Raw genomic sequence first — 16,955 nt, 5'->3', positions numbered from 1 at the left:
ATCTGTGTGTGTGTCTCAATGCAATTTTGTTGCATGTAGCTTCCTGTAGCCACCAGCACAACAAAAAACAGAATCGTCCCACCACCGTGTCTCCCTTGTGCTACTGCTTTCGGTCACACCTACCACTTACCCCTCTCCTAATGCCTAACCCGTTCTCCATCTCTGTAATTTTATTATTTCAAGAATGTCACCCACAACTAGAAGGACCTGCAACTAAGATATACAACTATGTATGGGGCGGTTTGGGGAGATAAAGCAGAAAAAAAAAAAAAAGATTGGCAACAGTTGTTAGCCCAGGTGCCAATCTTTAAAAAAAAAAAAGAAAAAGAAATAAAAAAGGAAGATTGGCAACAGTTGTTAGCCCAGGTGCCAATCTTTAAAAAAAGAAAAAAGAATGTCATATAAATGGAATCACATAGTATGTAACATTTGGGATTGGCTTTTTTCACTCAGCATAATTCACTTGAAGTGCATACAAGTTGTTGCATTATCAATAGTTTCTTCCTTTCTATTGCTGGGTAGTATTGCCTGGTACCATAGTTTGTTTGACCATTCACCCCCTGAAGAACATTGGTCTGTTTCCAGTTTCTGGCTACTACAAATAAAGCTTCTTTGAACACTTGTTCATAGGTTTTTGCATGAGCAGAGGTCTTCAGGGAATTCATGGGAATGGCCAGAAAAATGAAGAGTACCACACTACCTAAAACATCCTCATTTACGCCGCTCAACACCTCCTCATCCTGATAACTTTTTCTTTTGGAGTAGTATTGCTTTCAAATCCTACGTCTTTCAAGCAATGATTGCAATACTAATTATGAGTATAGTAAGAAGAAAATAAAACATAACTTGATTAGAGTATATTAGAGTAGAAATGTGTGAGCAGACACCTGTGCTGTGCAACGAGTTTCACACTCTAGTAAAAGAAAACCAAAAATCTCAAAAATCACTTAGAGCAACAAAAAATTTTAATTAATGAATTAAATAGGTTTTATTTAGCAAATTCCATGCCAAAGAAATGCACAGAGGTAATATGTTAATTTGCTTATTTTAACAATAAAAGATTTTATTTTAACACGATGTGTGGGGTTTTTTTTGTTTTGCTTTTTTTTTGAGGAAGATTAGCCCAGAGCTAACTACTGTCAATCCTCCTCTTTTTGTTGAGGAGCCTGGCCCTGAACTAACATCCATGCCCATCCTCCTCTACTTTATACGTGGGATGCCTGCGACAGCATGGTTTTTGCCAAGCGGTGCCATGTCTGCACCCGGGATCCGAACCGGCGAACCCCGGGCCACTGAGAAGCAGAATGTGCGAACTTAACCACTGCGCCATCGGGCCGGCCCAAGAAGATGTGTTTTTGATACAGGGTTTTGAATTTTTGACCATTTTTTACTAATATTTATGTCAGTGATCATTATTAGTTTTTTGGTTCATATCTGGAATAAAAGGTACCAAAACATAAAATAATAAACCACAGAAGGGTATACTTTCTGATAAAAAATGTAAATAGACTACATTGAGGTACATAAAAGAATAGTAAAGATAACATGAAACTAAAGATTACAAATTTACAAAGCTAGTGCCTTTCATGTTAGAATTTCACACACACACACCCCCTTATATTTAGGACATTTAACACACAGGAAAAGACGAGGCAGAAAATTCCAGGGCAAGAAAAAAGGAGATGTATTACCAGAATCTAAACATTTCTGGTAGGCCTTCTAAACAGTAAGTAAACTAATTATATATGGAAAACAATTGAAAATCCATCAAAAAAAGTCATCCTTGTTTCATAAGATAAAGACATGTTCCTATTATTATATACATGCTTTTACAAAGCTCTTGTAACATAAATCCCATTAAATGGCCCAGAAACTGATAGTCCTTTAGTTACACTGGGATTCATTTGTGTTCTTTTCCTCCTCTGGAGAATGGTCGGTGGCTGAGTTAAGGGAAATCAGCCTGCTGAAACCCACCATGGTCAAAGTGGATGCTGCTTCTGGAATCTTGGTCAAAGCGTTCGAGTTCTTCCTCCTGTGAAGCCAGCAGGAGCCATCTTTTCATTCCTATCTCGGTGATCTCGGGAAGTTTGGTCACAGCACATAACAAGTGCCTAAACCATTGTCCACAGTTTCGGAAAGTTGATGGCCGAAGACTAATATCCAACTCAGTCAACTCTTTGAGGAGCCACACGTTCTGGCAGAAAATGGTCCATCCTGCGTCACAGATGCTGTCATTGTAGCTCAGATCGAGCTTCCTTAGCTTGGCCAGATGACCTGTCTGTATTACCGATGCTGAAAAACAAAATCACTCTAAATGCCAAAATACAGGAATACTTTCTACCATGCTTGTTTCCCACTTCCAATAACACAACACAGTAGCTCCAGGATTAGTAACGATGAGACTGTATTGATTAATGATTAGCTGACAGCTTTATTCAAGGCGTCTGAAATTACATTAGTAACAAACTTCCTCTCTGTGTATCCCAAGTACAGCTTGAAATGGATTTTTCTCCCTTTGCAATTCGCAACCCAAAGAATTTCTTTTTTGTCTGGCCCCTGCTCTCTGCTCCACTGGAGTCCCAGCTCTTCCCGCAGACTTTCTCTAATTAAATGTGAGGAGTGATGGCATGTTGGCTTTAACTGAGGACCATTTGTAAATAGTCTTCTTGCTGTTTAATGCTGTTTAACTGTTCATTATTCACTCAGTCATTCTTCATTCAACAATTATTTAATTGAACACTTTCCATGTACAAAATATACCTGGCTAATTTCTAATTCACCTTAAAGACCTCTAATGCACAGGACAATTTTCCCTTTGAATAGCACATGTCACAGTACTGCCTAAGATGGCACTTAATAAATAATAGTTAATGCTGAAGCTAAGAAAAGATAATTACTTCTGTAAGGAGAAGTAGGAGAGACAGCCAAGTCAAAGAGCAGGTGCTTCCTGTGTCAGCCACAAGCAGGACTAGATTACAGAGATAGATGAGGAGCGTAGAAGCTTGGAGTTGGCAGGGACCTTGGAGGTCTCCTCATCCAACCTCCAGATCGATGAGCAGAGAGGGATCCCTTTCACAGCTTCTCTATTGGTACCCATCCTTATTCTGCCTGAAGCATCCTTTCAGGTTGCCCCCAAGAGTGAAGCAGCTCTTGGCAGGAGGAAGCCCTTCCTCTGGGTGCCAATCTGCCTTCAGTGCCTCTCCCTCATTGCCCCCCGAGCCTGCTAGAAACCTCAGATCCTTCCTTATGCCAGTCCTGCAGTGTTGGACAACAGTCAGGTCCCCTCAAATTCTCCTCTGTAGGACAAAATGTGCCCTGGTCTTTCAATCATTCCCTCCACATCGTGGCTTCTAGACCAAGCGGGATGATGCTCCATCCCCATCGCTTCACTGGCGGCAGTTTGACTCCACCGTTTGTTAGAGAGCTTCGCAGTCCATACACTCAACAGCTGCACTCGTCCCTGGGTGTCCTCTTCCTTCCTGTCTTTCCTCTCACAACATTATTCACCATGGTCTCAAGACCCAACTAAGTGTTAAGACAATGTGCATGCTTTTTCTCTTTAGAACATTTTCTATTATGGAAATTTCCAAACACACAAAAAGTAGACAGACTAGGAGAGTGAACCTCCATGTCCTGGTCACTCAGCTTCAACGTTTGTCTTCATGAACCAATCCTGGCTCATCTGGTTCCCTCCCCTCTATTTTTTCTTGCTTTTTAGTATATTAAAGCAAATCCCAGACATCCTTTTACTTTTCCTATACTGTTTGAATTTTCCAATCATGTGAGTACTTTATAATATTTTACTACTTTCTATTCATTGTATATATTTTTTTAAAGATTTTATTTTTTCCTTTTTCTCCCCAAAGCCCCCCAGTACATAGTTGTGTATTCTTTGTTGTGGGTTCTTCTAGTTGTGGCATGTGGGACGCTGCCCCAGTGTGGTCCGATGAGCAGCACCATGTCCACGCCCAGGATTCGAACTAACGAAACACTGGGCCGCCTGCAGGGGAGCGCGCGAACCTAACCACTCGGCCACAGGGCCAACCCCTATTCATTGTATATTTTTAAATCTGGGTAATAGAGGGGCTGGCCCTGTGGCGTACCAGTTAAATTCATGTGGCCCACTTCCGCAGCCCAGGATTCACTTGTTCGGATCCTGGACACAGACCTACACGCTGCTCATCAAGACATGCTGTGGCAGGAGTCCCACATATAAAATAGAGGAAGATGGGCACAGATGTTAGCTCAAGGACAATCTTCCTCACGAAAAAAAAAAACCTGGGTAATAGCGCACAGGCCATGGAAATACTTTTTTTGTAGCTTAGTATACGAAAAAGAAATGCTGTTATTTATAAAAGAATAAAACATAAGTACTAGTGATTAACAAATTCTTAAAGACTGCTTCTTTTTCTTTGAGGAAGATTAGCCCTGAGCTAACATCTGCTGCCAATCCTCCTCTTTTTGCTGAGCAAGATGAGCCTTGAGCTAACATCCATGCCCATCTTCCTCTACTTTATTTGTGGGATGCCTACCACAGCATGGCTTGCTGAGTGGTGCCATGTCCGCACCTGAGATCTGAACCAGCGGACCCCGGGCTGCCGAAGCAAAATATGTGGACTTAACCACTGCACCACCAGGCCGGCCCCTTAAAGACTGTTTCTGTTATAAACAATCAAAGCAATACAAAAGTGGCAACAGTTACAATCACACATAGTAATACCTGTTATTGACTAAAAATTGAAAGAAGGAAAAAATATCCTTGACAAAATGTAAAAGTATAGATTTGACCTAAGGAAAAAACCAAGTAGTAAAAATTAAGAAAAAATATATAAGGGCTCAAGCCATGATTAATACAATTTGATACAGATTAAAAAAAGTTGAAGAAGTAAATTTTAATTACAGACTTTAAATGAAATAACTTAGATATGTTTAATGGTGTCCAATTCAGGAAAAAAAAATAAACCAAAAGCTGATTCTTTGAGAAGATTGATAACGTTGAGAAACCTCTTGGGGTAGTTTGGAATTCTAAGGTGGCCCCCATATTTCCACCCTAATTAATCCCCAGGACTGTGAATACAATGAATTTTACTCCCATGATTAGGTTATATTATATGGCATAGTTGACTTTAAGAAACACAGAAAATCCAAGTGGGGTTGAACCTAATCACATGAGCCCTTTGAAAGCAGAGAATTTTCTCTAGCTGGTGGCAGAAAAGGAAGTAGGTCAAAGACGAAGAAGACAGAAAGGTTTGAAGCGACAGAAGCACTGACCCCCTTGTTGCTCCATGAAAATGAGGGGGCCATGTATCGAGGAACGTGGGCAGCCTCTAGTAGCTGAGAGAAGCCCCAAACTGAGCTAGCAAGAAAACAGGAACCTCAGTCCTACAGCTGCAAGCAACTGAATTCTGCCAACTACAAGAGTGAGCCTGACAGTGGATTTATCCCAGGGGCCTCCAGATGAGAAGGGATCCCTGTATCTCAGTTACCGTGACGATCAGTTTCCTGCTTAATAAAAGCATTTAAGTTAAAGAGTCAATATAAAGAAAAAATTAAGAAAAGGTGCAGGTATCACGTGGACAGGGTAAAATTCATGAAGGTAGACGGCAGATGACTGAAATCTAATTACACTGGGCTGGCTGGAGAACGCTGAAGGCTCACGTAGCCTCTTCCACCTCTCTCCCCCTGGGCTTGCAGGGCAGGCACACTGGGCCCCGAGTGCCTGGACCGCACGGACCCAGGAGATACGAACCCAAGAGAGCCACGTCTTCTGTCAACAGGGAACAGCTGCTCAGCCTCAGCACTTGAAGGGACGTGGAGAGCTTTAGTGTTTCCAGAAGCAGACTCAGGTTGCCACCAACACACTTATTCCAAGAAAGGTCGAATATCTCCAGAGCAGGGAGGTGAATGGAGGCTTCAGCTAAAATTAAGAGAGATAAGAATAGCAATAATTTAGGTTTCTAAAGGTCATGAGCCTTCAGTTTGAGGAACCTAAGCTGGGGCAACATGTTAATATAACTGAGGTTAAGAACATTGTAGAGACCGTTTTCTCGTGCATTAAATTCATGGCCTCAATTTATGTTGTCTATTTTTATTTGGGAGAAATGTTGGAAACTTCAGTAAAGTAAAAGATGATTAAGCGGAATTCGCTATTGACGGGGATTTTTTTCCTTCAGCTCACATTTAAGAAGGAGAAAGAGGCAAAGAGTCTGGACAGCTAGTCAAGATTTCCCGAGGGTGTCCTGGTCTATATAGCCACTGTACAGTCACTGCTGAAATTCAGAGATGGGGCCAAACCTCCCTAGGACTGTGAAACCCCAAAATGCATTTGTGTTTACTCAACTGCAGTTCCAGAGACAAGGAGGGGAAATAATGTATTTGGGAAACATTTTTAAAGGAAATTTAAAATTTTTATGCTTAATTCTCAGTTTCCTCTAACATTAAAATTAACCAGAATGATTTTATTCACAAGCTATGGTGGTTAGCTACCCTTTAAACTATTCCAGCTTCTTTCTAAAAAATAATATATGTTCAAGGGACAAATATATATTCTTTTATACTATCTAATAAGTAAACCCCTCCCACTCATATGCTACAGAAAGCTATTAATAAGAAATGGAAATTTTTCTTCTAAAAGCGATGTAGAGAAATATATGTTTACTTGATTTACTTCTTAATTCAAATTAAATGATAGATTTATGTCAGATGATGTAATTTAACATATCTCCTTGATTATGATTCATTGATTGAGCAGCTGTAATTGGAAAGAGCCGTGTCTTCTGATGGCAGAAGACACAAAATTAAGAACAAAATTTTCTTTAAAAAATTCAACCTTTTCCAACTAGGAAGCATATTTATAAAACATCATGGTGTGCCCAAATTTATTTTTTGTGGAACTTTCCTAACTGAACATTAGTCTGAACATAGAATATGTTGCATGTGTGTTTACCTAACCATTTGGGGGATTACAGACCTCTTTGAGAAGTTTGCCTGCCTGTCTGTCTACCTACTACCTATTTACTTACTTAACTAATATGTAGAAATACCTAAAATGTCCTCTGGACATTCAGTGAAGAATAAACACAATCCTTGCCCTCAAGGAGGTTAGAATCTGGGAGAAAAATGGACATTAAAAAGATCACACAAATAAAGACATAATTATAAATTCCCATAAAAGCTGTAAAGAAGATACAGAGCTACTGATTTGGATAGAGATGGGATGTCTTAACAGGGGCCGTTTACACGGGGGCCTGAAGTCTGAGCTCTCCGGAAAGAATGGGGTGGGGAATTCCAGAGACCAGGAGGCCTGCAGCCAGAAGAGAGCCCGGTGACAGGAAGGAACCGAGAGAGGCCAGCTGAGGCTGGATTCAGGGAGCAAAGGGGGAGTGGCCGGGAGGTAGCAGGGCCACATCATCTGGCCACATGAAGGAATCTGGATTTACTGGAGGTGTTACAGGCAGCCATTGACTCTTTTTAAACTGGGTAGTGATAAGATCCAATTTACTTTTTAAATGACATTTATAGACTCTCTCCCCATAATAATATTAACAACTAACATTTATTGGGCATTTACTACGTGCCAGACACCTTTCCAAGAACTTTACCTGTATTAACCCAGGTAGTTCTTACAATCCTATGAGCTATGATACTATTATTCCATTTTATGTCTTACAGACGAGGAAACCACAGCACAGAGACGTTAAGAACCTCAGGTCATGAGAGCCGGAGCCAGGATTTAATTCAGGCAGTCTGATCGCAGATGCGTTAGAGCCAGAAAATGTACCATACACTCTGCCCACAAAAACACTGCAATCAATTTTAGGGTGGTCACAGCCCTCTCCCCCAGCTATAACTATAGACGACTCTCTTAAAGGGGGGCTGTGGCCTCCAGATTAAGAACTCCAGGTCTGAAAGGCATGCATTCTGCTACTTTTCTCCATCCAGACACATGGACCATAAGATGAGCAATGCTGGGGGAAGTTGGGAGCAGTACACAGCAAGGACCAAGTCCATGAGGGTTGAACAAAATACTTGGGCTGAAAAGGAGGGCAAGCATACCCTAAATAGAAAGTATTGGGGTATTTGGGGTACCCTAATACTTGGAATTTTGGGTAAATGGTATGCATTTATTTTTAGTAATAGATATTAGTAAATAGCTTTTTTTTAACAGAATACATTTATTTCATTAATAACAGGCCTTGTCCATAGTAGAGTTCTTTTTTTTTTTTTTTTGAGGAAGATTAGCCCTGAGCCAACATCTGTGGCCAATCCTCCTCTTTTTGCTGAGGAAGACTGACCCTGAGCTAACATCCAGGCCCATCTTCCTCCACTTTATATGTGGGACGCCTGCCACAGCATGGCTTGCCGTGCGGTGTCATGTCCGCACCCGGGATCCGAACCATCGAACCCTAGGCCGCAGAACAGAACATGCCCACTTAACCGCTGCGCTAGCAGGCCGGCCCCCTGGAGTTCATTTTTAAGGAAGTGTTAACTGACATAACACTGAGGAGGTCAGAGAGAAGGACTCAGTTTCATCGTCATCCAGGAAGCACCAGAATCCAACCACTCTGATCTCGAGCACGTGTGCAAAACAGAGTTAGGCCAGCAGGCCTGAGGCTGCGATCCCTAGGGGGGGCCTCCTGCGAGTTTGGCCCCCGGCTGACATCCGGGGAACTTGGAATTCGGAAGTGTTCCCACCCACCCTCACCGCACCCCCCTACCCCCAACTGATAAGGGTGGCTCATGGTGGCTAAAGCATTTGTGTGCAAATAGTATGATTTGTGCTGCACACCAGCTTTCCTTTGAGCCTGGAATTTTGGTACGTACTAGGTAGAGGGTGCCTCATGACTAACCCCAGTAAACACCCTGGACTGGAAGGTTCACGTGGGCCTCCCCTGTAGACATCATTTCATAGGTGTCATCACAACTTGCTGGAGGAAGGAAGCGCGTCCTGTGTGACTCCACTGGGAGAGGACTCTTGGAAGCTGTGCCTGGTTCCCTCTGGCCTCTGCCCAACGCGCCTTTCCCTTTGCTGATTTTGCTTTGTACCCTTCCATTGTAATAAATCTAACAGTGAGCACAAGTGTATGCTGAGAGCCGTGAGTCCTTCCAGCGAATCACTGAACCTGGAGGTGGTGGTGGGGACCCCTGCAGGCCCCTTGTGTCTGAAGGGCTGGTTGCTTGGGTGTATGTTTGGGAAAATGCTGCAAAGTCTCTTTGTCTCAAAACATCCCCCTCTCTTTCCTGGTGATGCTCTTGCCCCAGAAATGTCAGATTTAGTAAACCCTTGATGTGGGCTGGGCTGAATCCATGACTTTCAGGCGCGCCCAGATTCCTGAGAGAGGACAAGAAACCTTGTCGGGAAGCCGATGCAAGGCAGTGGGCAAGGCTCATGCACTCAAATTGCCTCCCTTTCCCCATCAGACTCACAGCAATCCCCGTTTATATTGGCGCCTCAGAGAATTTACAAGTTACTATGACCATGGACCTCCAGAGTTGGCTATATACACTTTAAATTTTAAGTATAAAATTTGCAAATGCCAGAGTCATTCATGTGGCCTTCAGGAGGTCACCTTTAAGAGCATACTTCCTGAAAAGAAGACAAATCAGTACTTCCCAAAGTTGCCTGTGGCTGAGCCTCGGGCTGAAATTCCTCTGTGGGGCAGAGCGGCCTCCGCGGCAGCTGCCCTTGCCCCAGGCCCGCGGGACCTGGGGACCTCTCTTACCCAGGGCGCTGAAGGTCTCACTTTGCAAAGCACAGTTGTTGACTAGCAACGACTTCAGTGTCGGTAAAAATCGGAGCCTGCTGAGGAGGTGTTCAGAAGAGCTGCCCATCTTTTTGTTGGAGGATAAATCCAGTTCTTGAAGACTCGAGAGTAAGGGGATGACCTGAGCTGTGAAAACACCACCCGCGACAGGTTTTGGGCGCCATCTCGCCAAGGGTCTTCTGGGCGGTAAGTTCCCACAATCTTGATTGACAGGCACACCCCTCCCCAGTCTGAGCCCCGCCCACCTCCCACACTACACACAGCAGTCACTCTGCCCGGTATGCAGCCTGGGCTCTCCTACTTCAAGCCTCTTCAGACTGGAAGTTCAGAGCAAAGACGCTGGAGACAGAGAGGACTGGCTTCTAATCCTGGCTCTGCCACCAAAGAACTGTGTGATTTTGGACAAGTTATTTAACTTTTCTGAACCGCAGTTTTTAATAACAATACTACTTCAGAGTCATAGGGAAGATAAAACCACTTGGTATATGGAAAGGGCTGGGTACAGTGTGTGGGACACTAACTGCTGAGTAACTGTTCGCTCTTATCATTCGTTTCTCAGAAGATGATTGCTAAGTACCAGGAAGGCAGTGAACTGAGCAATCAGGACAGTGCTGGTGACAGCACTAGAAGGGGTGTGGAGGGCCCCCGCTATGCCAGGTGTGACCCTCCTTCGCTCTCTCCACTACCTTTCCTGCCTCCAGGGCTTTGCCCCAGTTCTTCCCAAGGTGGGAAATGCAGTATCCTGGGGCCTTTGGGGGGCTGGCTCACCCCCTCAGAGCCTCCCAGGGCCATTGAAGCCACAGTTACCCCATCGTCCCTATCACGTCACCCAATTTTATTTTTCTCACAGCACGGCATTTTGTGATCTTTTTGTTTGTGTGTGTGTCGGTTTTCTGTCCTCCCTCACTGAAGGTGAGCTGTGTGTGCATCGAAACCTGGGACATCGGAGGCACAAGCGTTTACATGAGGAAGGAAGGAGGACACAGAAGGAGAGGGGAAGGGAAGGCAGGCAGGCACTGTGATCTCAACAGAGGGAAGGATTTCTCCCTCTTCTAACACCCACAGCACTTCATATTTCACCGTGTCCTTGGTTGAGTCCTACCCTGACCAGACGGAAGCTCCTCGACTGTGAATTCCCCTCAGTCCACAGCAGAGTGCCTCATACAATTAGAAGATCAATCAAAAGTTGTTGGCTAAATGATCTATAATTCCATTTCTTTGGAGATATATCTAGAATGATCAGGTGAAAGAATGTTAAATTATTTAACATCAGAGGTATAAGCAGGATGCATTTTCATTGCCATCTTTAAAAAATTAAACAGAAGGAGAAAAATGCAATTTTCTACAGTTATTAAAGAATTGCTGGCGTTCCAGGGCTGTTCACCCATGTTGGTGGCTGCGAATCTAGATAAGAGAGGCTCATCCCTCTGTCGTACTAGCGGTAACAATTGAGGTCTTCCAACACTTTAATCTTCCTCTGAGAAATGAGATGTGGTATTTGCGTTGTTCAGTTGTACCAAGGGAAATTCATTATTCGGATGTGGTGGACTGATAACTCAGGAGTGCCTCCTCAGGTCTGACCCTCATAAGTAAAGGGGATGGTTATACCCCATAACGCTCCACCTGGAGCCCAAAAAGGGATTTTGTTACTTTAAAATCTTCACGAAAGTCTTGAACACTTCTCATTTTCCCAAATTGAGGGATAAGAGTCTAGGAAATAACTCACCAGGTCTAAAAGATAGATATTAGACCTAAAAATCTATTTTAGTGTTTTCCTCCCCAAATTGTACTAAAAAATTCTTTTCATTCTTGTTCTTCATTGAGTCATTCATTCAATCGATCTGAAATTCAACAAGCATTTACTGGGTGCCAATTATGTGCCAGACCTTGTGCTTGAGCAATGGAGAGATGCTGGAGAAGACACACCCCTACCCGAGGGGAGCTCATTCTCTGGAGATTGCAAGGGCAAAGGCCCCAGGGACAGAGCATGGCTGGTGTACATGAGGATCAGCACAGACAGTGTGGCTGGAGCAGAGTCAATGAGGGGAAGGAGTAGAGAGAATGAAGTCAGAGTGACAGAGGAAGAGGGAGTCCATTTGGACTCTCACAAAAATCTAGGCATGAGATGACAGTGGCCTAGACCAGGGTAGTGGAGTCTAGATGGTGAGCCACAGTCAGATTCTGGATGTATTTTGAAGGTTTACTGTGGCCGCAAATGGAACAAAACCCTCAATCTCAAGGCTAGGCTTGCTGTTTGTTACGGGAAACCGCATTTGTCCATTACACGTTGTAATTACAGGGCTGTGTCTGCGGCAGGAGAGTAAGTGTAGTTACCTGAAGTTGTAATGTACACCCATTACGCACCACCCCACTGACTTTTTCTGTAACTTCATTTGTACTTAAGTGATGACTTCTCTTGTTAGTCTGAAAGCCTCAACACCCTTCGTTTTAGCTTTCTCTCTACATCCCTGTTTGTAATAAACTTTGTGACACTAACAGATTCATTTCCAAACAGCAACATAAATGCAAAATTCCCTCCTTCAAGTGCCACATCTCTCATTTGCAGACGTGTATAGGAGGAATGTAGATTCGCTAACATTGCCTGGGCACTTAACACATGACAAACGCTACATTGGGGCATTCACACAACTTTTGTGGTTTGATCCTCCCATAACTTCATAAACAGTAAGTTTAAGGGTACGTCTCAAGTTTTCCAAGTTTCCAAACATAAGCCAAGGCTCCAAAAGTCCTCCCTTGGCCCTGAGGCTCGTGCTTACTCAGTGACACCACGTCATCCTCCGTTAGCGAGCACTGGTGAAGATCCAGGGCTTCCAGACGCTCCAACGTGGCCAACTGAGCTGCCGAGTCCTCAAAGCCTCCCCCCAGCTCCTTGTTGCAGGAGAGGTCTAATTTTCTCAGCTCACCCAAGTGTCCAAAAGCAGCATCTACAAAGAAAGTCAAAATCCCATTCTGACAATTACAAGGTGGTAGGCGGGAGGGGAGCAGGGGAGGCGGCAGCATGCAGAAGGAAGACTGAGAAAACACATGCGGTTGACAAAAGCCAAGATGGAGGAATAACTCTAGACTTCCTACCATCTAGCCCTCTTTGGGCCTGACCACGGCCTCAAATGCGTGTTCCCTGTGATCTGCACTGATGGGCAACGGTTTTGAATGGAATCCTGCAAGTCTGGTTCTCCTCCAGCTACTCTTGAGCACTGGCATTTATTTTCACAGAATTCTAGACTTACTCAAACTGCCAGTGAGAAGGACTTTCCAGGCTCTGTAAGTTGAAGGGAAAAACACAATTTCACTTCATATACTCCCTTAATAGGGTTACTTTATCTAGAGGAGCAAGTTTTAACTACAGGTGCCTCTGAAGCCATTCTTTTTATCAGTACCAATTCCTTCCTACCACTGAGCAGAAAATAATGCTGATGTTTTCAAAAGCAAGAGAAAAATAGAGAGCTTTAGGAGCACAGAAACTTTTATTTGGCCCAGAGTCTATCTCAAACCTAAAATATCCTGGCCTTTTCAGAGTCAGCTGTTTTAAAAGGTTATTATTGTAATCATGAAAGTATATGCTCACTGTAAAAGATGTAGAAAATAAATAAAACGTGAAGATTTTAATTACCTATAATCTCATTCTCCAATACAACCACTGTTTATATTTTATTTCCTAACAGCTTAAAACTAAAATTAAATATCTGTATACATATATATGCTTACACACATATAGCTAACTCACCCAACAGCTTGACGCTCTTTTGTGATAATCCACATGAATGTAACTTGAGTACTTTCAGATTTGAGGTGCTCTTTAATCCCTGAGCAATACTGTTTACACTGCCGCCGATGTTTCCGTTAATGGAAAGATCAAGGACTTCAAGATTTTGCAGCACAGGCAGCAACCGACCTGGAAGGAAGGGAATCCAAGCAAGGAGAGCAACTCAGTAAGAATGCAAGGTGTGAAAGTCGAGGCGGGCAGGAGGGGGGTGCAGCTTCCAGTGACCCAAGGATGTAGTGAGCCACTCTTAGAATCCAGGGTGAGAGACAACAGCCGCTTAGACTCCTCACCTATCCAATGATGGGCAGTTCACTTTTTTCTTTTCTGGGAAGGACTCTTCCAAATTCCACTTACCCACAAACGCCCCATCTTCTGACGTGAGGGCACAATCCACAAGCTCAAGCGTTTGTATCTTGCTCCCTTCTTGGAAATTCTGAAGGAGGAGAGGCAAGTTTCCTCCCACTTTACCATTCCAGGACAAATTCAGCTCTTCAAGTTGAGGTATCACTTTAATTGCGTCTCCTGTTGTAAAAGGGCCCAAAGATCAGGTTGATCGCTAGTTCACAAAGCAGGGAATTGGTTTCAAAATCAGTCCCACCATCAATTATGGAATATTGAAGCTGGGGCTGGTTAGATGCCAAGGAACAGACAGGAGAAAAGGGTCCAGTTCCGGCCCACCCTCCACAGGGCGAGCTTCCCTATTTACAGACACAGCAGTTCTAATCTCTCTGAAGTTCTGAAGCCACGCCTATGAGCAAAAATTACTGTTAACAAAATCCACCTGTCAGCAGGGTGGTTTTCCTGAGTTGTTTTTGTGGTAGAAAATATTTGGACTAGTCCATCTACTTCCTGGCATCCACCTGTCTGGGATCAGCACTGCTGGGAAGCTCGGCCAGAGATAGCAGTGAGGCCAGGCAGGGCCCTGGCCACCACAGGGGTAAAGCTCACGTGGACACCAAGAATATCACAGACAACTGAACAACCATTGCTGAGGGGAACTAATAATGAGGCATCAGGCCCCAGCAGCTCCTAACAGACACAGAGCCTTTGTGGGTAGATGAGGGTGCAGGGAGAGAGGTGAAATGACATTTCTGAGTCCATTTCACAAAGCAAAGCAGCCAAGGGCTATGGAGTGGAGGCTGGGAGAGGAGAGGGGAAGTGACAGAGAGGTCAGCCTTAGGAATGATTTCACTGCCTTGAGCAGAAGAGGGTGGAGGGCCACACACGTGGAGGATGCACTTCTCGATGTGCAGTCAGTATTAACACCAAACAATTAAGAGTGCTGGAAAGTCCCCTGTGTCCAGAAGCCTCTCTTCCACGGTCTACTACTGGGCTTAGACTTCCCCCATTGGTTATTCGTTGTACAGATTAAGGTTTTGAGAGTCCAGGAGCCCCATGTGAAAATGCATGTTTTCCCGGCACAGGTGTTATTTTGTGCGCCATCACCAGTCAGTTGCAGGTGGCTTTCTATAGCCCTGAAGTGTCCCCCAGGATCGGGGTGAAAGAGTGCATGATTGCTTAGCTATGACTGCAGGGCACACGGTCCTGGAGTGCCAGGCATTTGCCCACCCGCACTAAGCAACTGTAACAGGTGTAATAATGTTGAAACGCCTCCTGATTTATGTTCTCTTATCAGAAAACCATTTATCCTCCCTGTACTCCATCTGCCAGTCAGGCTAACGAAAGCCCCTTCTGATGGGAGAGGATGCAGAAGTCCTTCCAGAGAAGAGAAAGACTCTGGGAGAGGGGAGAGAGCAAAAAACATGAGAGCGACAAAGGTGCAGACTCTCTCCTGGACCAGAGAAGTGTGGAGTGGGGCGCAGGGCAGAAAGTCCATTTCCTGGTTTCTTAAGAGTGGAGGATCATGAAAAAGATTAACCATAGAAAATAAATGACATTTTCTTTTCACGCCCGAGTAACAGTATGTTAAATTTGTGACTCTGCTACACAATAACCAGCTGCTAACCGGGGGGCCTAAATCAATCATGTGAAACCACAGAAAGGGAATTTTGGATGAGGGAATAGTGAAAGGAAGAACTACCAATGATTGAGTACCTACTAAGTGCCAGGCATATAGTGGGTACGTCACAGAAATTATTTAACCACCCCATGAATTCACCCCCGTTTCAGAGATAAGAAAACTGATGCTCAGAAAGGTTAAATCATTTGTCCGTGGTCACAAAGCTAGTTAGAAGTGGGACTAGGATCTGGCCAGCTCTGAGATGTATGATGTTTTTCCTCAACTATAGGAAGGGAGGGCCAGGAGCCATCAGCTGGCCCCCGTCTCCTAGGGAGGGACTAGAGAGAAGACATTTGGCATGAATTATGTTGTTTTTGCAGAAATCTTTGCAAGGATGTAAATGATCAAAATACGTCATTGAAATAAAAAACTTCATACCAAAAAGAGAATTAAAAAAACATTAATGACATCTAAAAACCAGCAAGCCTTTTAGTAAAGCAGTTGGGCTGGTAGCATGACCCATCTTACCCTATGTTCTATGTTATTCTATGTTCAGTATATAAACTAACTTGAGATTCTAGTTCTACTTAAACCATTGCTTTTAATTGAAAATCTTGTTTTGATAAATTTTTTAAAATGGAAGTGGAAGATAGAAAAGATTATTTTGGAATTGGAAAAGAACTTAACTATTATCTACCCCAACTCCTCTATTTTGCAGATGAGGTAACAGATCCCGAGTGAGCAAGTTTTACAATTATCTCCACTTAAACTCTATCAGAGCAGGCAGCTGGTCAGCCTTATTCTCTTCTCTGTCCCAGGACTTAGCACAATGGCAGGTACAGGTTACAGAGCACCTTACAAGTTATGCAAGTGCTCAGCATAGCATTGCATCATGCACAGTGCTCTTCTCTCTGAGCACCCATAGGGGCAGCTGGGGGTCAGGCTGCAAAGATGCTTCAAGTGAAGCCGTCTTTTAAGGGAAGCATTCATCATACCCAGTGCTCGAACATCATCAGTGGTAAGTCTGCAACTACCCAGCCTTAGGATTTTTAACTTGCTGACAAGATGCATTTGCTGGGTGATTAAATGGAGGGTTCCTCCTATGAAATCATTCCAGGAAATATCCAGTTCTTCCAAGTCTGGGAGAAAAGGCAGCAAAGCAACTAGAAGTGAAGAAAAGAAAACACACATTTGCATCTGTAATTCGTGATTTGTAGTAAATAGGATTCCATGCCTATATGCACAAGATACAGTTTTGCGCTGAAAGAGAATAGAGCAGGGGTAGGCATGTTGACTTTCAACAAAGCAGGGATCTCTCGGCAGTGCAATTGGGGAAATTGTGACATTTACATTTCCTATTTCTTGGGATGCTTTCTTTTTTTTTTAATTTGAGTTCATAATAGTTTACATCATTGTGAGATTTCATTTGTACATTATTTCTTGACTG

At 43.7% G+C, this 16,955-nt stretch overlaps 1 protein-coding gene across 5 annotated transcripts in view; it reads right to left on the bottom strand.

The window, feature by feature from the left end:
• Window positions 1–947: 947 nt before the first annotated feature.
• The window catches only part of LRRC31 (leucine rich repeat containing 31), a 31,898-nt gene continuing 15,890 nt past the window's right edge, over window positions 948–16,955 (bottom strand). For 4 of the 5 annotated variants that reach the window (XM_014846482.3, XM_070509479.1, XM_070509477.1 and 1 more), the window contains 7 exons: window positions 16,504–16,671; window positions 13,903–14,070; window positions 13,510–13,677; window positions 12,542–12,709; window positions 9,723–9,890; window positions 5,750–5,917; window positions 948–2,292 (listed from right to left, as the gene is read on the bottom strand). In XM_014846482.3, the coding sequence (XP_014701968.1) occupies window positions 1,946–2,292; window positions 5,750–5,917; window positions 9,723–9,890; window positions 12,542–12,709; window positions 13,510–13,677; window positions 13,903–14,070; window positions 16,504–16,671 (1,355 nt within the window). In that variant the 3' untranslated portion in view covers window positions 948–1,945. The remainder of the gene's footprint in view (window positions 2,293–5,749; window positions 5,918–9,722; window positions 9,891–12,541; window positions 12,710–13,509; window positions 13,678–13,902; window positions 14,071–16,503; window positions 16,672–16,955) is intronic. The other variant, XM_070509478.1, reaches the window with a different exon arrangement.

This window comes from Equus asinus, chromosome 5 (genome assembly GCF_041296235.1).
Source record: "Equus asinus isolate D_3611 breed Donkey chromosome 5, EquAss-T2T_v2, whole genome shotgun sequence".
NCBI classification, from domain to species: domain Eukaryota; kingdom Metazoa; phylum Chordata; class Mammalia; order Perissodactyla; family Equidae; genus Equus; species Equus asinus.
This window is presented reverse-complemented; position numbering and strand designations above follow the sequence as displayed.